The 25,492-nt window shown below is 35.9% G+C and overlaps 1 protein-coding gene across 1 annotated transcript; it reads left to right on the forward strand.

Annotated features, from left to right (window-relative positions):
* Nucleotides 1-3,215: 3,215 nt before the first annotated feature.
* Nucleotides 3,216-23,854, forward strand: srpx (sushi-repeat containing protein X-linked). Its single transcript, XM_056465427.1, has 10 exons — nt 3,216-3,380; nt 11,771-11,818; nt 12,152-12,343; nt 13,960-14,136; nt 15,423-15,549; nt 15,749-15,870; nt 19,362-19,541; nt 20,105-20,238; nt 22,212-22,333; nt 23,299-23,854. Exons 1-10 carry the CDS (start codon nt 3,314-3,316, stop codon nt 23,474-23,476), a joined length of 1,347 nt encoding a protein of 448 aa, XP_056321402.1. The 5' UTR covers nt 3,216-3,313; the 3' UTR covers nt 23,477-23,854.
* Nucleotides 23,855-25,492: the final 1,638 nt, after the last annotated feature.

Genomic DNA, 25,492 nt, shown 5'->3' on the forward strand with positions numbered 1-25,492 from the left:
TGTTCCAATTTACCATGATCTTATATGTGAAGCTGCTTTGACACAATCTACATTGTAAAAGCGCTATACAAATAAAGGTGAATTGACAGTGGCCTCCATCATCCGTAAGTGGAAGATGTTTGGAACCACCAGGACTCTTCCTAGCGCTGGCCGGTCATCTAAGCTGAGTGATCAGGGGAGAAGGGCCTTAGTCAGGGAGGTGATCAATAACCTGATGGTTACTCTGTCTGAGCTCCAGTGTTCTTCTGCGGAGAGAGGAGAAACTTACAGAAGGACAACCATCTGTGCAGCAATCCACCAGTTAGGCCTGTATGGTAGAGTGACCAGATGGAAGCCACTCCTCGCCTGGAACTTGACAAAAGGCATCTGAAGGACTCTCAGACCATAAGAAACAAAATTCTCTGGTCTGATGAGACTAAAATTGAACTCTTTGGAGTGAATGCTAGGCGTTACGTTTGGAGAAAACATTTGGAAATAAATACATTTGTAATCCATTTTGAAATAAGACTGTAACAAAAAAATGGAAAAAGTGAAGAACTAAAAGGCAATGCAGTGACACAGTAGGTAGTGCTGTCGCCTCACAACAAGAAGGTTGCTAGTTTGAGCCTCAGCTGGGTCAGTTGGCATTTCTGTGTAGAGTTTGCATGTTCTCCCTGCGTTAGCATGGGTTACCTCCAGGTGCTCTGGTTTCCCCCACAAGTCTAAAGACATGTGGTACAGGTGAACTGGGTAGGCTAAATTGTCCATTGTGTATGTTTGTGAATGAGTGTGTATGGATGTTTCCCAGAGATGGGTTGCAGCTGGAGGGGTATCCGCTGCTTAAAACATGTGCTGGTTAAGTTGGCAGTTCATTCCGCTGTGGTGACCTCCCTATAATAAAGGGACTAAGCCGAAAAGAAAATGAATGAATGAAGAACTAAAAATACTTTCCGGATGCGCTGAATATATGGCAGGTTTGGTTCGAAAACTCTAATGGCAGACAGCTGCTTCTCACTCAAGGCTGTCTATGCTAATGAGGGAGAAATTGTCACTAATGGGCGGGACTTTCCCCCTCTGATGACATGTACAAAGGTAGTATATCAATCAAAGTGTTTTTGCACACTCCTTTTATTAAGTTATTATATATAGAAAAAAAGATATACCATTAGAGGCTGGCTATATTCACACACTGTTGCCACACAAGTGTTTAAACACCTTATAACAGTGATTTTTGCATAATAGGTAACTTTAAGGCAATGCGAGGCAAAATTCTGCTTTCCTCAGAGCTAGTTGTTTGTTTTCGGTTTGGTGTGTCCCTACCCTGAAAATTAGTTTATCAAAATGTAAAACATTAAATATGGATAGAAATGTTGCTACCCTACATTAAATGCCCCTAGTTTTGTTTTTGAGCTCGCCTACAATGAATTCGGGTTATTCTGAAGAAGTTCAAGCACACCACACCCCCCCCTGCCTGCAATCCTACTCTGCTCTGATTGGTCTACAGATGTGTTAGACAGGAAATGCCCTTACTACATTTGAATTTCAGCTCTTCAGGTTTGCTTAGCACTTCTGGACGTAGTAACAATTGTGTTGGTTTTGTCATATCAATTCAAGAATGGGTCGTCCAATGGAGGGGCATACAAAATTATTTGTTCTACAGCATATTGAAAAAACAAGCCAAACTCTTTCATGCCTCAGCTACAACTACAGTGTATAAGGGGTGATGTATAGTTGTTAAAGACACTACCAATGAAAGTTTGTGCATGAAGTAAAACCTAATGACTGGGATTATTGACCCACTTCATGCAATTTGAAATCTTTCTTTTGGGAAAAACAGCTCCATTTATCTCTACTGTGGTATTTAACACCTTGCAGAAAATAAGAAGATCAGGTTGCTTCTCATTCTATAAGATGGTTCTTGAATATTAAGTGCCTTGACTAAAATGATTCTATAATTATTAAATATTATCATTATGTTTATATGAACAATGTGTATGTTAGTGTGTAAAGAATTTATTTCCATGTACGCTAAGTGAAATAAACCACACAACTCTGGTCAAATTGTTCATGTTACTTCTCTATTGACATTCCTTTTCCGAGAGCCGCTCTGTGATTAGAGCATACCAGACTGTACTGTAAATGATAACTGCAAATTAAAAGTGCAAGAACACAGGCAGTCACGCACCTACATACCATGGTTTGACTGTGCAGTTAATGACATTTTGCTCTCAAGAGCTTTTGATGAAGAAAAGAGAAAATGAGAACCAGTGTGTGATTGCTCTAGTGAAGAACTTAAAATTAAACATTTTCTTGCTCAAGTAGTCTTGCTAATGAACAACTGGTTTATTATTATTATTATATGATTTCAAACTTCTCTTCAATCTATCTATCTATCTATCTATCTATCTATCTATCTATCTATCTATCTATCTATCTATCTATCTATCTATCTATCTATCTATCTATCCCCTACTGAAAAAAACAGCTTAAACCAGCCTAAGCTGGTTGTAGCTGGTTGACCAGCCTGGTTTTAGAGGTGTTTTGGCCTCTTCCAGGCTGGTTTCCAGCCATTTCCAGCCTGGTCTTAGCTGGTCAGGCTGGAAAATAACCAGCTAAAACCAGCTTGACCAGCCTGGTTTAAGCTGGACATAGCTGGTTTTGGCTGGGCTCCCAACCTGGCTAGGCTGGTCAAGCTGGTTTAGCTGGTCATCTCCCAGCCTGACCAGCTAAGACCAGGCTGGAAATGGCTGGAAACCAGCCTGGAAGAGGCCAAAACACCTCTAAAACCAGGCTGGTCGACCAGCTAAAACCAGCCAACCAGACTAGGCTGTTTTTTTCAGTAGGGATCGATCTATCTATCTATCTATCTATCTATCTATCTATCTATCTGTCTGTCTGTCTGTCTGTCTGTCTGTCTGTCTGTCTGTCTGTCTGTCTGTCTGTCTGTCTGTCTGTCTTTCTGTCAAACAACTAGGCAAATTTGTAGAATAGTGTAAATGTGTAAAATATATTACAAGTACGTTCAGAATGTTGTTTGTTGAATGACAATGTAACGTTTCCATTCATAATTTGACGTTTTATTTTTTTAAATAAATAATATTAATATTAAAGTAGATGAAAATACTCATTATAACTCTATTATTATACTAATAATACCACCCGCGTATTTATACAGCATTCCACACACCGCTCAGTGCGCGCGCTCGCGCTGAATGAAAAGCTCTCGTATTTCTGGAGAGGAGGCGGGATCGGGATCGGGCTTGTGCTTTGCTTCTGTTGTAGGAATGTAAGTGAGTTACCCGAGGTCTTCCAGCAGCTCCTGGACTTCCTAAAGATGGACACCTGGATGTGTGTGTACATGATAGTGGGACTTCAGCTGTCTGGGAGTTTCGCGTATGACGGTAAGAGGTTCATCCAAACGGACCCTATTGAGCTTCGCGTTGTGAGTTTAGATCAGCCAAAAAAGTTGAGAAAGACTTAATAAACTAATGCAAAGTTGTACACAAAACTGAGATAATGGAGTATTTGTGCATATGAGTGTTTACCCTTGTTTTTGCTGGCTGTGTTGTTTGAGGCACGGTGTAGCCTATATTTCAGCAGAGCTCAAAGTGTTTACGTGGACGGTTTTGGGGCTGTTTGGGGGGAAAGAAGGGGAGAAGTTCCCTAAATCCAGTGAAAAGACACTGAAGTCTTTCATATGAAAACGCACTGATGGTTTGTCACCAGTAGGTGCTCAGCAGTCAACTGGTCATTCTGACGCATCTCCAGAATGAGTCTTCAAATTATCAGTGATTATAGTAGTATAGTATAAATAATGTAACGTTTTCTGTAAATGTTTAGCAGTGCTGGTATATTTGCAGAGTCAGCACAACTTTACTGGAGTCACTGTTTCTTCTGTTGAACACAAAGGAAGATATTTTGAAAAATGTTTGAAAGCAGCTGTCATTGACTTCCACAGTATGTTTTGTTCCTACAGTAAATGGGTGTCAATGGCTGCTGGTTTCCAACATACTTCAAAAGATCTTCTTTTGTGTTCAACAGAAGAAGGAAACTCATAAAAATTTAGAATTACTTGAGTGTGAGAAAATGATGAGGAAATATTTCTTTCGGGGGTGAAATGTCGCTTTAAGTACAAGTCCCAATATCTCTTTTTGGACTATTTATTAAATAGTTTTTATTTATTTATTAGTTATTCACACAGTCATATTTATAATGTTCTACAAATTTTGATACATTTTAACATTGTTGCCATTACTGATTTTTTATTAAACGGTTCATGTATATCATTTTTAATATAGCATGTTCTTTTAACACAAACACTCTATTATCCTGACATTTATACAATTTTCATTTTTAATAATAAATAACTGTAAACACTTAATTAATAATCCTCTAAGGTTCCTACAATAAAATGTTTGTGTGTAATAATAACAAATATTATAGCCAATATATGATTGTATCTAGCCAGCAGATTTAAAGCCAGTGTTTAGTGTCTTTAGGAAGTCATTTGGAGTAAAAAATCAAATCTAAAGTCTTTGAAGTTTTTAAAAATATATTTCTTTAAAAATAAATAGCTTGAGTTCACATAATTAAAAATAATTAATAGAATAAAGTAGAAGCAATAGTAGAATGTGATACAATTACACTGGATTTACATAAGAAATTCTGCATGCAAAACATGCATGAGCTAGTAATAAATCATGACAAGCTGTGTATTCATATTCTGGTGTTGTGCTAGTCAGTGTCCCTCGGGCTATAGCACACTGCTTTATAACTAGCTCTTAAGGGGGTTCTTTAACTCCGTCAGAATTAACTTTGATTTTCATCATGCTTTAATAAGAGCTCTGAAAACTAACAGATAACTTTATTTTATGTCCAAAGATAGAGGGCCTGCTCACTTTTTCAATGACAAGACTAATGCTATGTTTATATGACAAAAGTATACCAAGTTTTTCCTTTGCATTTTGAAAATGTTTTGTGTACAGAGGAGAACATAATTAAAATCATCTCCATTCACACAGATGAGAAAAAACAGCTAAAAACGCTACATTATTCATGCCGGGCCAGTAGTTGGCGATGTTACTTTGGAGCAGTGCAAATGTGGTTTTTAGCCTGTCCTTATTTTGTAATTAATTATTTGCACAGGGCTAGACTGAACATCTAAATTCACCTAAAGTAAAAAAAAATCTAATTTCAATATAATTTTCAACACCTTGTGTTGAAAGCTATTTTTCAGGTACCCAAAACTAGGCATGGGCCGGTATAAGATTCTGATGGTACGATAACCTTGAATAAAAATATCTCAGTTTCACGGTATTATGCTCACTGCTCTAAAATATATTCTTTTTAAATCTCTGGGTAAAAAACTAAAACTTTTTTTCCCTTTGAAAACAATATATATATATTTTTTTGAAAGATTTATAATAGTTTGGAACAGTGGCTAAACATGTCAGGCTAAATAATTCAAAAGATTAATTGACTTGTAATTGCTGTTTTCCTAAAAAACCAAAACACATTTTTATAAAAGATCTTACACATACCTTAGGAACGGTATTACAGAAAATTTTGGTGGTTTTAAAACCTTGACTTTTACAAACCGTGGTATTCCTTAAAAATGGTTATCGTCCCATGCCTACCCAAAACATAAAATATTATATGGAATAATAAGTCAATTTCATTAGCAATCTGATGCACTTTTTCAGGTACCCTCCTCCACCCCAGCTCCACCTATGTATAGATCTACTACACAGGGCTTCATGTAAGTCATGTTTACAGCAGCAATGTGTTTTATTCTCAGGCAGCTTGATTGGGAATATACTGACAGTAGGGCGGCACGATTCTGGCTAAAATGAGAATCACAATTTTTTTTGCTCAAAATAAAGAATACGATTTTCTCACGATTCAATAGATGTAAAATAAAGTATGAGTAGGGTATTATTACTGTTATTTCTCAAACATATGTTAGAACACTAAAGTAAAGTGTTCACTAAAGTGGACATCATTGGCAGGCACGCGCGCGTTCTCTTTGTAGTAAACAAACAGTGCATCAGCTCATGCATCAGCTCATATATACACACATACATACATACATACATATATATATATATATATATATATATATATATATATATATATATATATATATATATATATATATATATAGAAGATCTGTATTTGGCAAAAATGTATAATTTTAGATTGATTGGGATGATTCTGTAGTGGAAAGCATGTGCATCTGGAATGCATCTGCATAAAATCTACAATCTAATATTATAAAAATCTATAATCCAATAAAGAAAAAGATTTCATTTTCATTGAAATAAACAATGTTTTATCGTTTTCCAAGTCTATCATTATTCAGGCACAGGAATTAAATAATAAAAATAAATATAATTCAATAAAATCCATCGTTATTAATATTCCAAACGCTACAATTTCTTATGCCTCAATGTTTTTAAAATCATTATAGAGTCACAAGCCTCTATGGAGCTTATAATATGACAAAACAATCTGAATTTGAATTGTGTTCATTTGAATTATTGACAATTGTAATTTAATAAATCTGAATTTTTATATACCGTTAAAATGTTTTAGAATTTTATTTTCTTAATTTGAATTTCATAACTTGAATATTGAACATCTGAAATGTAAGACAACTGAATTTTTCAAGGCTACATTTTTTATAGACATATTTTCAAACGTCAGATTTTTTGTGTGCAGATATCCAGTTTGTAAAAATACAGTTTGAAAAAGATGAATAAATTCAGAACATCATATTCAATATTCTAAAATTCAAAACCAGAAATTCAGATTGTGAAATTCAGATTCAGCAGAAAGTAGATCAGGGGTCATCAACAGGGAAGAGTAGACGATCAAATTCAAATTGAGAAATTCAAATTCAAATTAAATTTTTTATTAATTTGTTAATTTTGTTGATTTATTAAAATGGTCAATAATTCAAATGAATACAACTCAAATTCAGATTGTTTAGTCATATTATTAGCTCCATAGGCTTCAAAAATATATGCAAATGATAAATATTATTATAAACTCAACATTGCATATCCATTTGCGAATGACCACATTGTAATATAGATGCCGAAATGATATATGTGCAGTCCTAGTACTCGCTCTGCGCCAATAATCAAAGCAGCAGCAGTGCAGCACATTTATACCAGCTAGACCAAACACAAAAAAATGACCATATACATATTCATCACCATACTAAATCTCTCCAAGAGTTGTCATGACAGAAATATTGTTTGTAGTAGAAATGGTTCACACTTGCTTATATATTCACCTCACGCACCATCATCCCTTCAATCCTTCATAGTTTCGTGGTCCAAGGTTTTTTTGTTTAGAGCATTAATTAAAAAAGCATAGAGGCTTGCTCTGACTCGCTTAGACATGGGATTTTCCTGCTAGAAACACAATTCAAGAAGCTGAGGAGATGCATGTGTTGTGGTTGTAGAACTAATTGCTCTAAATTACGATCATCTCTATTTCAAGCACTGTTTGAGTGAAATCACGACTGGAAATGTAATTGAGTAAAGTGTTGACTGTGTGAGGTTGTGGCTCATGTCGGTGGGTTTTAGGTTGTGGTTGTGGTCCAGACTTCAGTTTGCAAAAGCACGAGAGGTTCAATTTACAAGTACAACAGACCATCAGACTAACAAGTTTGTAAAGTAAACGGCGGTAAAATAAATGATGCATGTTGGGGAATTAACTGAAATGCTGTACGTTGTTTATTCACAAAGACTGGGTGGCTGGTTGTGTTTGTGTATGTTTTATGATCTTGGGACCATAAACACAGACTCGTGCTGGCTAAAACATGAACAAGACTACATACACAGAATCTCCATATAACACTGTCCTGGCTTGAACTAGTATAATTGAACAGCTGTGTGTTTATGTAGTTGTAAAAACGTTCAACTGTTCTAACTGAAGTTAATGAGACAGTCTGAGCTAATCGTTTTGTCTAATGTGAATCAATAGCTCGCAGTGATTTACAGAGCTCTTGAATATTTCATATCAGAGAGAAAAAAAAGATCATTTGAGAATCTGATACTGTTGTTGCTGCTTATTTTATTGCGAGGAGACGTTTGTTTCATAGAAAAGGGAAAATTTGTTTTGACAGTCTTGTCTGAAATGTGAATAAGGTATAAAAAAGGAGATTAAAAAGCCTGAAGGCAATTTAGGGTGTGTGGTTTGAATATTTGGGCAGTTTGAAACAAGATTTGAAAGCATATACAGTGTTTAGGTCGTACGTTTAAATGCTTGGACAGGCTTTAGAATGATTTAAATGTTAAATGTGCATGATTGGTGGATTTTAGGCATTTTGTTAAATTTTTTAAGCAGTTTTAAAAGATAATGTTACATATTAAATGACTTTTAAAATATTTATTTTTGTATTTGTATATTTTATAAATTCAATTATATTTATTGTCTTAAAGGGCAGCTATTTTACCATTTTCAAGATTTAATACAAGTCTTTTGTGTCTCTAGAATGTGTCTGTAAAGTTTCAGCTCAAAACAGCATATTGGGATTGTCTGCTCTGAACACAATGTAGCTGCTTTTGTTGCCTGTGCCTTTAATGCTAGTTCTCCCCGCCCACTGTTCCCACGAGTGTGCCTCAATCTCGGCCTCAGCTGCGTCAGATAAACAGCACAGTGACAGACATGAAGGGAGCTTAAGAACATTCCCAATGATTATTCGATGGATTTGTTGTGGAGTTAATTCAATCCTTTCGATGAGTCACACACAATGTCACGCGGCTGTGGTGATAAAGTAAAGACGGTAAAATCGCTGTAATTCATTACAAACATGGACTGTTTTAAAAATGTTTTAAACTTGTAAAACTCTTGGACACAATTGATGATGACTGATGATCACAGTCAGCTGAACAGATCTTTTAATCCCTGTTGCTTTGTGCACATCTTGTCTTGTTGATATGATTATATGTGTTAATACGGAGACATGTTAATATGCGGCTATCACTACTACGTCACGTTGCAGTGGGCCTCAAAATTGGAGGGATTTGGATCCTATTTTAACATCAGGGAATTTTAAAAATGTTAAAAATGTATTGCCTTTAGTTTATATTACCCCAATATGACTGTGGACACACTATACACAGCTCTGTCCAAACAGCTTCCAAAAGATGATTTTCATCATAGGTGCCCTTTTACTTTTGAAAAACCATATGGCATTGTCGCTATGTTTTTAGCACAGTGCTTAAAGGCACAGTTCATACAAAAATGAAAATTCTGTCATCATTTACTCACCCTTCGCTTGTTCAAAACCTATTTGAGTTTCTTTCTTCTGTTCAAGATATTTTGAAGAAAGCTGGAAACCTGTAACCATTGACATCCATGGTATTACTTTTTTTTTCTACAAAGAAAGTCGATGGGTCAGCAATTTTGTGTTCAACAGAAGTAACCCATAAGGGATTAAAACTACACAATACAGAGTAAATAATCTTTAGTTTTGAGTGAACAATCCTTTTAAAACTCTTTGGATGGTCGCTAGGACATTGCTAATGGCTTTTGGAGACTATAAAAGTAGTTGAACAGGCTACTTAAGTTATCCAAATAGTTTCTAGAACAGATTTTTTTAATGGTAACATGCTGTTGTTGCTAAGGCATTCTGGATGGATGGTTATTAGGTAATTGTGTGATAGATGGACATATATACATAATATTGTCTGTACTTCATCGACTTACACTGTAAAATAAGGTAAACTAACCTCTATGAATCAGCGAGGTTGAAACTGTAGCAGACACTGACTGAACATGGGGAGCCTGAGGGATCTTGCTAACTAATGACTAATGACTGCAGAACGTCCATCCAAGAGTGAGCAGATTTTAAGCTAAACATTGCTGAAGTTGTGAAATCTGCTGTGAGAATCAGGACTGGGATGTAGAATATAGACTACTGCAGAAACCAGGGTTTAGTTGACATAACGTTTTCTGTAAATGGAAACTCCCTTCATTTAAAGTATATATATATATATATGTCCATGTGTGTGTGTGTGTGTGTGTGTGTGTGTGTGTGTGTGTGTGTGTGTGTGTGTGTGTGTGCGTGTGTGTGTGTGTGTGTGTGTGTGTGTGAGAGAGAGAGAGAGAGAGACAGAGCTAAACTCAGCCAAGTCAGTGAGTACTCAGAGTTACACAACGTTCTGCTGAGCTTAACAAAATGGAACAGGAAAACTCATCTGCCAAATGGAGCAAACACACACGCACACACACACGCACGCACACACATGATTCCTGTGGAGTGTTTTCCATGATAGAAGTTGGAAACTGTGGTGCTGTCATGATTTGCTTCTAGCTCTGCATTACCCCTCTCTCTCTCTCTGTATGTGAGTGTGTGCTCCTTGAGCTTGAGTTCTTGTTATTGCATCAGAGGGAGCTTTGATCTAACTTGCTGTCTGATCTGCCATCCGCACACTTTACACACACACTAGAGGGAAAAAAAACAGAACTAGCAGGAAATAAAAAGCAAATCAGCATCAATTTATATGCACTGAATGCAGGTTTCCTTGTTTTTCATCCCACAGAGTGTGATCTGTTAGTAATGGAGTTTTCATGACTTTTTGAAGCAGGTCTTGTTTTAATTTTCTCTGTATGGAGTATGGATGACTTACTTTTAAAGTACAGAAGGCTAAGTATAAGTCACCAAATTAGATGGAATAGAGAACTGAAACCCTGTTTCTGTTGGAGAACATTAATGTTTTTCCTAAGGCATGGTTGATGATGGAAGATGAAATTACACGTTGACTGTTGTAAAGGAGCTTCTGTCATGACATTCAGAGTAAAATAGCAACAACAAAAAAAGAAACTATCATTGAATAAAACCATGCCAGTCTATTCCATCTAGTCTTATTTACTGTAGAGCATGTTAACGTAATATAGCGTTTTTATGTTATTTATTTTATGTGGCTGCCATTTTCACTGCCCGCCCCATGACACACTGTAATTCATTTCTTTACCGGCAGGGGTCATTGTTGCATTTCAGGCCATGTCCATAAATACAACAAACCCATTTCAGCTGCTCGCTGTGTAAGCCAGTTTTTACCTCACAGTAAAACATAAAGATGTAATTGTTGGCAGGCTTCAAGATAAATAAATAAATAAATAAATAAATAAATACACTACCATTCGTTTGGGATCAGTAAGATTTAAAAATTACTTATAAAGCATGGTTATGCTAACCAAGTCTGCCTTTATTTGACAAACACATTAGTTAGCATTGCTTATTATTCATTCATTCATTTTCTTCAGCTTAGTCCCTTTATTCATCAGGGGTCACCACAGCGTATGAACCACCAACTTATCCAGCATATGTTTTAGCAGCGGATACTCTTCCAGCTGCAACCCAGTACTGGGAAACACCCATACACACTCATTCACACACATACACTACGACCAATCTAGTTTATCCAATTCACCTACAGCGCATGTCTTTGGACTGTTGTGGAAACCGGAGCACCCGAAGGAAACCCAACTGGAGGACCACCAACTCTGCATGTTTTGGATGTCTCCTTTGTCTGTCACACCCATTACAGGTCTTTCAGTCTCTGCTAATGAGCTGAAGATATGAATAAGGTGTGTTTGGTTAAGTGACATGGAAAATGTGCAGAGCTGGTGATCCTCCAGGAACGTGGTTAAGAAACACTGATCTAAATAATACAGTCACACAGAAAACAAATGACTGCAGTAGAGCTGAATCTGAAATTCTGCGCTTATGCCAACTCTTTTCTTGCTTGTGCTGTCCTATACTGTTTTGCAGGCTCTGGATACTGGCCTTACACTGATGATGAAGATGTGCGATACACAGGTGAAAACGCACGCAAGGACATACTGCATTAAATATCAAGTATTGATCCCAAAAAGCCATTACACAGAACCGAAACCCATCTTCTCTCAGTAAAACACATCTTAACACATGAGCACTGCTGTCAGAAGGCATAAACACTACATCTCTGACTGCCTCCTTATAGGCTTCAGGCCTTTTTCTTTCTACCTCTGTGGCTGGGCTACCTTGTCTTTTCTCGTTTTCTTCTTCATGCATGTCTGTTTGGATGATGGCAGTTTAGTAAGGTAAGTTCTATTACGTGTGTTTTTGTAAGTCTATTTGTGCCATTGTGTGATACCGTATGGCTCTTTCTAGGTGTGCCGTGGTGCGCCCCGGTGAAAGTCAAACATGGTCATGTCGGCTGCCAGACGCCACGTGGAGAGCGTTATAAGAATGTTCTTGGAGCAAGGTGTAAGATCCGCTGTAAGACGGGCTACGAGCTGCACGGCAGTAGTGAGATCGTCTGTATGGTCAGCAAACAGTGGTCAGGAAACTACGCCTGCAGAGGTCAGACTTTAATAATAAAGGAGGATGAGTGCATAAACAATTCTGTAATTTATTGTGATCATTTGAATGCATTAATCAGTCATTTAATAATGATTAGATACTTACCTTTCTTTGTCAAAAGACGCTACCTTTTAAAAGTGTGAGGTTGATGAGATTTGTAATGCTTTTTGTAATCTTTTGCTCACCAAGTTTGTATTATTTTAAGTTGTTTATAATAAAGTAAAACAAGCATTTATTAATCATTTAATGATCACACATTAATATTTTTTGGCAGATACTACTATTTAAAGGTTTATTGAGTAGTAAAAGGTTTCATTTAAAATTATGAATAATAAATATTTAAAATGCATCTACTGTTATTAATTTTATTATATTGAAATATTGTGTTATATTTTATTAACAGTTGAAGTCAGAATTATTAGCCCCCCTTTGATTTTTTTTTCTTATTTAAATATTTCCCAAATGATGTTTAACAGATCAAGGAGTTTTTGCAGTATGTCTGATAATATTTTCTCTTCTGGAGAAGGTCTTATTTATATTATTTTATTTTGGCTAGAATAAAAGCAGTTGTTAATTTTTTAAAAACATTTTAAGGTCAAAATTATTTACCCACTTTAAGCTATATTTTCTTTTGATAGTCTACAGAACAAACCACTTGCCTAATTACCCTATCCTGCCTAGTTAACCTAATTAACCTAGTTAAGCCTTTAAATGTCACTTTAAGCTGTATAGAAGTGTCTTGAAAATATCCAGTAAAATATATTATTTATTGTCATCATGGCAAAGATAAAATAAATCAGTTATTAGAAATGAGTTATTAAAACTATTTTGTTCAGAAATGTGTTGAAAAAAATCTTCTCTCCATTAAACAGAAATTAGGGAAAAAAATAAACAGAGGGGCTAATAATTCAGGTGGTCTAATAATTCAGACTTCTACTGTAGATTTAAGTGGTATTTTATTCCAGTGACTGCAAAGCTGAATTTTCTTCCAGAGTCCTTTCAAAAATGACTATCATGTTGTTTCCATTATTCTAATAAGCTGGTAGTCAAGAATAATTTCAATGTTAAAAACAGTGCTACTTTATAATTTAATGGAAAAGATAATACATTGATCAGGATTCTTTTGGCGAATAGAAAGGTCAAAATAGCTGCATTTATGTGAAACAGTCTTAACTTTCACTTTTTAAATTATCCTTTAAATTATCCTTGCAAACATACTTTGTTATATTGCAGAGTATTTTGACTATAGTCTATGTTTATCATGTTTTATAATAATAATTGGTGAAATTCAGAATTTAAATGAGTTTTTATTATATTGATCATTTTAATTGCTATATTGCAGCCACTGATCTGTTAAACGACATACTGAAAGTTCGATTGTTTTGTCACTTTTAATAAATTTGTGGATTTCTGAGATTGTTTTTAAATGACTCATTTAGCAGTAATACTCAAATATCATGTTTAAACCCTCACCTCTAAACATCTCAAGTCAACTTGGACTTTTATCCAGCCTCATGTCTATCAGGATCTGTGTGACGCATGAATTCATTTCGTTTGACAGCAGTGATTGTCCACTGGAAACCAGTTTTAACCAGTGCAGAACATTTTTTTTACAGAAGTCCGCTGTCCTAAACTAAACATGCCTTCTAACGGAGGTTTCAAGTGTACAGACGGGTCCTACTTCAACTCGCGCTGCCAGTTTTTCTGCTCACCAGGATACACACTCAGAGGAGACCACAGTGCTACCTGCCAAAGCAGCAGAACATGGAGCGGCGGCAACAGTGTGTGCAATGGTAAGCCAAACACATCACTGAAGACACACTAAAATTCACATGCATAAAAAGAGTGTATGCTAGCATAAGTTACAGATATTGTATGGGAAAATATATATACAGATATAATATATACAGATATAAGTTAGGGAAAAAGCAGTCACATCCAGTTCTTTTTACTGATGATGATTTGAGAAAATATATCTTTACAGTTACAATATAATGTTTTCATGATCAGCTATGCATGTTTTTTCTGGGCCCTAAATGAATATAGAGCTAAGTATCATCTGTGTGAATTGTTCTAAATTATATATTCCTAAATATAGCATGCACAAGGTGAAAAGCAATGGTCCTAGAACTTAGCCATGCGATACTCTATGTCAAAGTTTTGATAAAAAACTTATCCTCATTATACATTATACATCCTCATGTAATTTAACAAACTGAATCATAAGTACGGTTTGAACCATACCAGTCTAGTTCCACTAAAGCCAACATCATGTTGGAGTCTATACAAAAGAATGCTGTGGCTGAGATTATTAGATTGTGGGGATAAAGGAACTTATTTTTTTACTTTTGTCTCTTTATTTTTATTAGAAAAATGTTTAGACTAACAACAGATATATATATATATATATATATATATATATATATATATATATATATATATATATATATATATATATATATATATATATATATATATATATATATATATATAACCATATATCTTATACCATATATATTCTTCTTTCTTACTGTGCTGCATACTTCTTAGAAGGAACTGCTGACAAGAAGGAAATAGCAGAATAAGAATAAATATAGTGCGGGGGGAGGAAAGAGGAAGTATGTTTGGGTGCAACAGCCAAAGGACTGCAGAACGACTGATAAGTAACGTTACACAAAAACTCCACCTGTTAATATCAGTTGTGTATATATGCTGTAGTCAGGGTAATGTAAGTTAGTTGCGAACCTCCTCAATGTAATTCCTGTATTGCATTGGGGTAACGTAACCCAGAGCTCTGTCCTCGAATTATTCATTTGTCTCTAATAAATTACTAATATTTTTAACATTGAAGAAAACCCTCTCCTGACCTTTTTTATTGAACTTGTATGGAATTGGTTAGATATTCCAACAAGATGCAGTAAGCAAGCATCAAATGCACTAAGCAAGCAACACAGTCCAGTAATCCTAAAAGACAAATGAAACTATAGGATGATAAAAGAAAATCATCTGCTACTCTGATGAGAACCGTTTCAGTACTATGACATGGTGATGAACCATCTAAAGGTGTTTTCTGTCTCAGATGTGGATCCTCCAGTTATCAAGTGTCCTAATGTAAAGGAGAAGACTGCTGAACCAGGGAAACTCACTGCCAAAGTCACATGGGACACACCTGAGGGCAAAGATGCGGCAGATGGCATTTTAACAGAGTCAGTGTTTTAAGCTCATCATTTATGATAGTAACACTGTCATGCAGCCTTAACAACAGTATATTTAGATCAGTTGTTTTGATGCCAAAATATACTGTTTTACAGCTAATGCCAAGATTAGCCAAGCTAATACCAACGAGAATTTAAATCACAGTTCACATTCTTGTTTTGAGAAAGACATTATTTCTTTTTGTTGTAGTGTTATTCTGAAAGGAAAGCCTCCAGGCTCATACTTCCCAGAAGGGAATCATAAATTATCATACACTGTGTTTGACCGTGCGGAGAACAAGGCGACCTGCAGATTTAATGTCAGAGTGAGAGGTGAGTCCTTTTTAAAACAAGTTACTCCTGGTTTAAAGGAGATAAAAGCTTCACTAATCTAGGCTAATGAGAGATTTTAGGTACAAAGGTTTTTAAGAGGAAACGGCCATAAAATAAAGACAGAAGTGTTCAATATTTGCACTTGAAAGAAAGTAAGTATTAAAAATACACTCATCAAGGTTGTCTGCTTTTATTTTTTATTAAAAACTGTATTGTCATTCCCTGCCAGATTAAATACTTTTCTCTCCAAATGGAAAGATAAGGGCATCTTAATAATTCAGGATCTTTACAAAGAAGGACATTTACCTCATTTGAACAGTTTAAACAAAATTACAAATTTACTTCCTCAAACTTTTTCGCTTTCTGCAAGTTAGAGATTTTGTTAGAAAACATTAAAAACTTCGAAACCGAGAGGCTGGATCCTACATTACACACAACTGTAAAATATATCCTGGAATTATTGGTAATGTATCTAACCTTAAAAGATACTGTTAGGGAAGGTGGACAGCAATACAGATGAATTAAGACATGACTGGCAAAAGGAAATGGGTATTAACATTTGTGATGACAGATGGGATGAATGCTTGAGTAACGTACATTCATGTTCTGTGAATGCATGACATCATCTGATACAATATAAAGTCATTCATAGGCTCCATTATTCTAAATTAAAACTTCATGTTGTAATACATGCAAAGTGTCAACATGAACTGTTGTGGTCATGCAGTAAACTACAACCATTCTGGAAAAATATATTTAAATTTCTTTTTGAAGTGTATTCAACGAATCTGGAACCTGACCCTAGTATTGGACATTTAGAGCAGAGGACAGTTCTTACAGTAGAAACCAAACACAAGCAATTCTATTTTGTGTGTGTATTGCAAAAAATAAATCATTTTACAAATGTGTTAATCTGATGCTGTCTCCACCTTTAAAATGTGGGCTAGAAAACTTGGAAATATGTTATACTTAGAACTGAGATTCACACTAAGTGACAAATTGTCCATTTTTAACAAGATTTGGGAACCATTCATATTATTTTGCAGATATAGTGAACTGATAGACTTTAACAAGACTATTGTGTGTTAATTTATTATTTTATTTAATTTCATTATTTATTTTATAATTATTTTATAATGTCTCTTTTGGTTTCATTGTCCATGTACACCTTAATTCAATTTTTAAATTTTGTCCCAGCCAGTTCCATATTATGATTGTAAAGTTATTTGTATATAATATGCCTTTTATTTTATTTTTTCTGAACCTTCCATAAATATTTTGATCAATGTTAGATAGGTGGGGTGGGAGGTAGAGGTTTTGAGTTCCTTTTTGTAGTAAGCTAAATTCACTGTGAGTACTTCCAAGTAAAATATATATATATGGTCCATATATGTGCTTGCGGAAAACAAGTATGTCTCCAACATTCATTAAATTTGCTTGGAATATTTATGAATTTCTCCAATAGAGCTACAGAGCAGCATTAATGCGTCCTGAAGTAAAGTGAAACGGAAACCGTGTTCATCTTAACTGAAAGCTTCACCGTGTTTGCTAGCGTCACGCACCTGTCAGTCAGTCAGTCAGTCACCGTCGGTCACCATGTCACCTTAAAGGGCACCTATGGTAAAAAATCTACTTTTCAAGCTGTTTGGACAGAAATGTGTGTAAGTATAGTGTATAAACTTTCATATTGGGGTGATATAAACACACCCAGTCCTTTTTTTCAAATTTAACAACATAAAAACGGTGGACCAATTGTAGCGGTTTTCAGATCGACCGCAACTTTATGTAGGAGTGCGGTCCCCCCGCCCACCAATATTGATTGACAGCTGTGCGCATTAACATGTCCGGTAGTCACGTGTATAATCATATCATCAAGAGAGGACGAGCGCAAAGTAGCCGGGAATAAAAGGTGTGTTCAGTTTGCTAGGATCATCAATCATCATCAAATGTGATCAAGAGTGAGTTTTACAAGTTTAAAATGTTTTCAAACAGAGCATGTGTGTAATGAACTACAGCGATTCACTTCAGATGCACTTAATCAGCACAGCCGCGTGTCAGAACAATTATAAAGGAAAACACTTCAATCGCGGTTTGTGGACGTTAAATCAGGTTTATTTTATACATTAATATAAGAGATATCCATACAGCAGTGGAGATTACCAGTATCATGTCACATATGCGTGCAAAACGAGTGCAAAGCTTAACGTGCTGTCTCTCTCTCTCTCTCTCTCTCTCTCTCTCTCTGTGAGTGTGTGTGCGTGTGTATGTCTGCGCTACGTTTGTGTTTGTGTGTGTGTGTGTGTGTGTATGTGTGTGTGCTATGTGTTTGTGTCCTTGCTGTGTGTGTGCGTGAACTTTGTAATGACATTGTGTGTGACTCATTGTTGCAAATACACAAAATAATGCATCAAATACTGATTGTAAAGTTCTTACTGTAGTATTTCTCACACACGTTACGTGAGATCTGCTTCCTGAGGCAGCCGAGGGCGGCGATTGCTGACAGGCACGTGGGAACGGTGGGCGGGGAGGACCAGCCTTAAAGGGCCAGTACAAAAAAACAACAAAACCTTTTTTCCAGCTATAATATAGACACTTCAAACAGCTATAATAAATAATCTGATGGGTGTTTTGAGCTGAAACTTTACAGACACAGTCTGGGGACACAAAAGACTTATATTAAATATGAAAAAGGGGTAACCTATGTGCCCTTTAAAGGTAAACAAATGACGCACAGCATGATTACAGAAAATGTGGCGCTGTTATCATTCTCTTACCTTTTAACACGTTTTGGTGAGATTATATCCCGCTATTAAAAAAACAACAACGACTGAATGTTTTGAAGGAGAAGTAATGTAGCAGTGGTGGGGTGAATTTTGGAGTGACGCCCCGCCGAAGAATAATTGTAACAGAAACCATGACTTTGTTTTATTTAAATGTCTTTATACAATTTCTGTTGGGTTTTTCTTTAATAATTTCTTCACTAATTACTTTTACAAAAAAATTGACCTAAAATCAGTTACCAGTTGGAAAAATGAGCGTGTTATACCGGGTTGGACTATTCGTTATTTTTATGTTATAGTAGTCACTGTTGAATAATGAGATTTTGGTCATTTCAGGGACAAGAAGCACTATAACACTGTAAAGTGCCTCCCAAAAGCTTTTTAACTGAAACAACATACATGATGTCATTGTGAATCTCTCTTCTCCTATTGGTCTATTGGTCTTTCTGTCAGGATGTTGTCAGTTTCCCAGAAGTGTTATTTTTGTTCAGTATAACACACTTTAAATGGCAAAACAACCAATTCTTAAGTTGAAAGATTGTGTCGTATCATGTAATCTGAACCCCACGTTAGAAAAAAGCAAAAAGCATTTTGAAGACCAGTTACACTAATGCCACATCACATCACCGAAAGTGTAGTTTGTTTAGTATCCACACTTTTCAATATGTATGTACTGTAAGGTCATAAGTGTGTGTTTTGTGCTTGTCGCAGTGCGTCGCTGTACCCCTCTGTCTGTCCCTGACAATGGCTGGATGAAGTGTGACAGTGCGGGTGATAATTACGGGGCCACATGTGAATTCCGCTGTCTGGGAGGATACGATCTGAAGGGCAGTGCTGCCAGAGTCTGCCAGTTTAACATGGAGTGGTCCGGCCTGGAGACTTCATGCACTCGTATGAAAAACACCTCACAAACACCTACAGATAAACTTAACAAGAAATATTCCCTGCACTGTATAATATCCATCCTTATATGTAACATTGCATAGCATTCCTAAATCTGAATGCTGCTTTTTCTGGAAGAACATTTAAAAGGATAGTTCACCCAAAAATGAAAATTGTGACATTCTTTACCTTCGCTTGCTCCAAACCCGTTTCTTTCTTACACAAAATGTTGGAAACTGGTAGCCATTGACTTCCATAGTATTTTCTCCCCACTATGGAAGTCAGTGACTACCAGTTTCCAACATTCTTCAAAACATCTTCTTTTATGTTTAATAAGAAAAAGAAACTTACAAAGGAAGCACTTGGGAGTGAGTAAATGATGACAGAATTTTTATTTTTGGGTGAACAATCCCTTTAATATTGGATGTAGAAACAAATGATGACAGAACTTTTTTATAACAAAATTTTCCACTTATTCGTACGAGACAAACTTCATAATTCATGCAAAATTCATGATCTTTTCTCCTGCCCTCTGGCGAATAACATCTTAATGGTTTGTTTTATTAAAAAAGCCATGAATATTAATGTTGGAGTGCGGTCAGCAGCTGCATTACTGGACCAGTTCTATGAGAAACGCCGCCTGTTGATAATCTCCGCCCCCTCGGCTGCCAATCACTACTACAGGTTCCAGATGACTAATTTACAGGTACAGGAGCAATACATTCTCTTTATTCCAGACTCTAGGTCCAATAGTACAAAATACAGACAAAGCAATACAAACCACACAATATATATTTTAAAAAGACAGTTATGCCAATATTTCATCAATGGTGACTGATAACACACACCAGTAAGCCTTAGGGTTTATCAACAACATTAAAATGCCATTATGAGACTCCTCCAAGTGACAGATAACTTATAGATCAAATTTCTCATCAAAGCAAAAAATGACCAAACTCTTACCTTAGAGAATAACTCACCTGCACTACACCATCTATGTTTATTTTAAGAAGAATCCTCAATATCTGCTTCTTTCTTCTACAATGACCCTCACAATGAAGACACACTGATATAGCATGAGCAAAGTTCTCCTTCATTCTTTGCTTGGGGATAAAAGAGTTTCAAATATCAAGCAGTGATATACTGTTAGCAAACATCCTAACTAGATGATTAAGTAAATGAAATTGGTAGTTAAAGAACAAAGAAGTATATTAAGGCCTGAAGGGTAATTTACACTACTGTTCAGAAGTTTGGAATTGGTAAGAATCATGTTCTGCTCTTTTACTTAGTAAAACAGTGAGTGCAGTCTTGGTGATCAGACTAGACTGCTTTCAAAAACATTTCATTTTATATATATTCACAGAATTCTGGTATCCTCAATGCAACGCAAGAGTTACATTCAGGAGGTGCACAACAGCTTTCATTTCCTCACTTCAACTAATAAAGGCAGCTGATATTAACAGGTGGAGCTTAGTGGAATTTGTCACTTGTCAATCATTCTCCATTGGCCGCACCCATACATACGTCCTCTTTTTCTATGAATTCTCTGCACAACATTAAAAGCCTAAGCCCTTCTCAAATGCACATATTCCGTGTTCAGTCTTAACACATTTCTGCTGACAAGTTTAGCTGCAGAGCTCAAGTTAATTTTAGACAATCAGGCCTTTGCATCTCTATCAGCTCCATCTACTTCAGCAAAAATGCTACCATTAGTATGCAAAACATATCACACTTGAAAAGAAGTTTGGTTAATATATATCATCTTAATCCATACAAAAACAATTGTTTAATGAAAAGAAAAAGAGACAAAAATAATAAAAAAAAATATTCCCTTTTCCATATATATACACACACATATATATATATATATATATATATATATATATATATATATATATATATATATATATATAGGGCTGTTAAATCATTAACACACTAACATTTTTAATGCAAATTAATCATTTATTAAGGCACACACACATATGTATAGGTGATATTTACTGTCAAATTAGATTTTTTTCTATTGGTTTCTATTGGTTATTGATTTTTTAAATTGGTTATAATAAATAATTGTAATTAAATTGTATGGCAAGATTCAACTATACAGTTATTATTAGCCCCCCTTTATATTTATTCCCCAATTTCTGTTTAAGAGGAAGAAGATTTTTTTTCAGCACACTTAAACATAATAGTTTTAATAACTCATTTCTAATAACCGATTTATTTAATCTTTGCCATGATGAAGGGAAGTAATATTTGACTAGATATTTTTCAACATACCAGTATTCAGCCTAAAGTGACATTTAACTAGGTTAATTAGGCACGTTATGGTAATTAAGCAAGTTATTGTATAACAGTGGTTTGTTTTGTAGACTATCAAAAAAATATTGCTCAAAGGGGCTAATAATATTGACCTTAAAATGGTTTAAAATAATATGTCAAACTGCTTTTATTCTAGCCGAAATAAAACAAATAAGACTTTCTCCAGAAGAAAAAATATTATAGAAAATACTGTGAAAAATTCCCTGCTCTGTTAGACATTGTTTGGGAAATATTTGAAAAAGACCAAATAATTCACAGGAGGGCTAATAATTCTGACTTCAACTGTACATGTTACATGATGCTTCAGCATAACTTTTTAAATCTAGTGTGTGAGCTGTCGTGTTGTGTGTTGTTCAGCATGCGCAGTGTGGTCTGGACCTGAGGCACGTGACAGTGATTGAGCTGGTTGGAGTTTATCCTGCTCAGATCGGCCGCATCAGACACAGACTCATCGCCCCAGGACTCGCTTTACAACTCAGGTGCTTCATTAACTCCATTTCACTCAATTGATCACAGCACTCGCTGGCCAGCTCTAAACCAACATCCCCACAACAGTGTTCTATATAGATCTTGCCAACAACTTTCATTAGTAAACACATCTCAGTATTCATTATGGGTGTAAAGTACACATACAGTGTACACAACAAACAGTTTTGGTGGACTTTCGGTATGGTATGTGTGTAAAATGCAATCTGTGCAGAGCATACCAGTTCAAAAGTTTGTTTAGTTTCATCACTACATTTACTGCGCCTCCCGATTCTGTTTAGTTGTGTCTGTATGAATGACATGACTAAGGATTTTAATGACAGAGGCCCCGTTTCAGAAAGGAGGTTAAGGGAAAACTCAGAGTATGTTAACCCTGAAATGAGAGAAACTCTGGGTTTTCCATTTCAAAATGACAGGTTTGTCAAGCTGGAGAAAGCGTGGGTAAGTCAAGCATGTTTCGGAAAGAGAGGTAACTTTAACTCAGAGTCTCTGAGTTTCTGTCTGTCTCCTAACCTTTTCTTTAAAGACGAAGTGGTATTTCTCGCCTTACGTTTCCACCCACCTATTTTTATGTGCATTTTGGAGATGCGCATAAAAAATGCTTGATGGAAATGCCAAGATGCACGTAACTTTTGAAAACATGCATAAAAAATGCATGTGCATAACTAAGTAGGATAAACTTTTATTCATTAAGAAAAGATGCGCATAAAATGCGATGGAAACAATTTTATTGAACAAATTCCAGTATGTGCATTAAAAAAGGGGATATACAAATGCAAATTGTCATGAATAAACTGAAAAAATTGTGCAAAATGTGAAAATTAGGGTTGCGCTTGTCTGAAAATGGCAACAAATCGCACCAAATACATCTTGCGTCGGGTGTATGATAGGGCCCCTAGTATTCATCTATGTATCAAATATGAAGTGATTGCCTATGTCTGGTTTTTGTTTGTGTCAGGTTACTGCTGCAGTTGTCCCAGAACTCATTCAGCATGGTGCTCCTGGATAAACAGGGTGTGGATAAACAACGCTACACTTTCCCCATCACAGCAGCTGAGATCTTCACCACCATCGACACGATTCCCCTCCGCACCGAAGAGGCCATGCTACAGAAAGAGGCTGGACAGAGCTGCTAGATGTAGATATTTACACTACACGCATCCTTCTCTACTGGCTATAAAGCTAAGCGAACTACAAGAGAGAGTCTGGATAGAGCTGCTACATCCTGGCACACATTGAAAACACACACACACACACACACACATACATACACACATTTTTACATATGAATGCATGAGTGAGTCTCTGTTGTTTGTCTTTTTTTATGATGCTCTACTCTGTTTTATTTGTCTGGTGTCTCTATTTATGTCAGAGTGGACGGTCTACTTTTTAAGGAAATGCTACCAAAGCAATATTAATGTAATAAAGGCCTGTTTGATGATTGATATTTGAGAGTGTGAAGCAGGATGTTTTTTTTAAATGCTTGTTTGGTAAATAAATATGCTCAAATTGGATGTGGTATAAGAGAGTTTGATAAATATGATCAGTTTTTTTAATTCAGGTTTGGTTATTTAATGTGGAATAATATTTTAAGTTATCACATGATTATTCATCCATACTGTATAAATATCAGTTTAGACAAAAACATTAGGCAAAACAAACATCAATAATAATAATAATAATAAATGCTTCTTGGCCTCCATATCATGACATTATAATGATTTCTGTAAGATCATGTGACAAAGAAGACTGAAGTAATGATGCTAAATGGTATAAATGGAGGTAAGAGCCAGCTCCAAGTGAGTACTGAGTGCTAAGTGACCAGTACAAACCTGGAGTTTTTATTATTATGGTGTCTTGTGCATAACACACAATCCAATATTGTGCTTTATGAATGTCTACACCTACCCCAACCCGAAACCCAACCTCACAGTAATCTGCTGTGTATTATTAATGTCTACACCTACTCCAACCCTTAACCCAACAGTATTAATGTCTACTCCACCCACACCACCTAAACCCAGCCTACTTGTGGCGTAAGTCCCTCCCACTTAGGGGGTCACCCAACATACTTGCGGTGTAAATCCCTCCCATTTGGTGGTCTCCAGGCTGCAGTGATACCTACAGGGAAAATTGAGCCATAATATCACAGAATAAATTACATTTTAAAATAGAGTAAAAGACACAACAGCTATTTTAAATTATTATTAAAGCTGCAAGCAGCGATGAAAGGGACCTCGCACCATGGCTCACCGCCCTCTGGTGGCCTTAGGATGACAGAACAGTGGACAATAATAATTTAATGGAACATGGATTTGATGTGATAAAATTTGTAGGAGTTTGTAAAACATGTAAAACATGTCATTTCCTGTTGCCAGCAGGTGGCGCTATAACTGTAACTGCATATTGGCATGTAAACCTGTTCAGGTCAGGACTATGCGAAGCATCAAAGTTTGCGAGGCCGCCATGGACACGCCCTTCAACAGAAAACTAAATCTTCGCTATTTAACATTGCCAATGCCTTTAGATATCAAAAGCCAATTTTGGTATTGATCTGATAAAAGTTAAAAAACAATGCCTGGAAATGGTGCCTGGAAATTTTTTGACACACAATTTTCGTACGTGTGTGTGTGAATCATAGCTCGGGGGCCAGTCCATCAAAAGTGCATAGGTGGTACTGTTGAGTCATTTTGCACCGATCTGCACAGAGACCTAAAACTAAAAACTAATTTAGTTCTTTAGAATTGCGTACAAAGACAGTATGTCCAGCTAAAGGAGGGCTCTAAAATCTGCCAGGACTGAGCACCTCCACAAACTGATAGAAAATAATCATAACAATCCTAGAGTTTTATTTAGCACCATTGCTAAATTAACAAATAATCGATCATCTTTGGAACAAAATGTCCCACCGAAAATTAGTAGTGATGACTTCATGAATTTTTTCAGTGATAAAATAGAAGGCTTTAAACAGAAAATAGAAGATGTTAAACTTTCTGCACCGCCTTATACTTCAGATCCAGTAAACATTCAAGAGCTAGATAGAATTATAAATAGTTCTAAACCAGCTATGTGTATGTTGGACCCAATTCCAACAAAATTACTGTAAGAGCTGCTACCTGTCATAAGAGAACTTCTTAATGTAATCTTTTTTT

Source organism: Danio aesculapii, chromosome 9, assembly GCF_903798145.1.
Source record: "Danio aesculapii chromosome 9, fDanAes4.1, whole genome shotgun sequence".
In the NCBI taxonomy this organism is placed as follows: domain Eukaryota; kingdom Metazoa; phylum Chordata; class Actinopteri; order Cypriniformes; family Danionidae; genus Danio; species Danio aesculapii.

Excerpts from the sequence above, each read along its gene's own strand:
- srpx (XM_056465427.1), top strand. The coding sequence starts at position 3,314 with ATGGACACCTGGATGTGTGTGTACATGATAGTGGGACTTCAGCTGTCT. Across the intron at positions 11,819-12,151 it reads TGAAGATGTGCGATACACAG|GTGTGCCGTGGTGCGCCCCG; the intron begins GTGAAAACGCAC and ends GGCTCTTTCTAG. Across the intron at positions 20,239-22,211 it reads TCCAGATGACTAATTTACAG|CATGCGCAGTGTGGTCTGGA; the intron begins GTACAGGAGCAA and ends TGTGTTGTTCAG.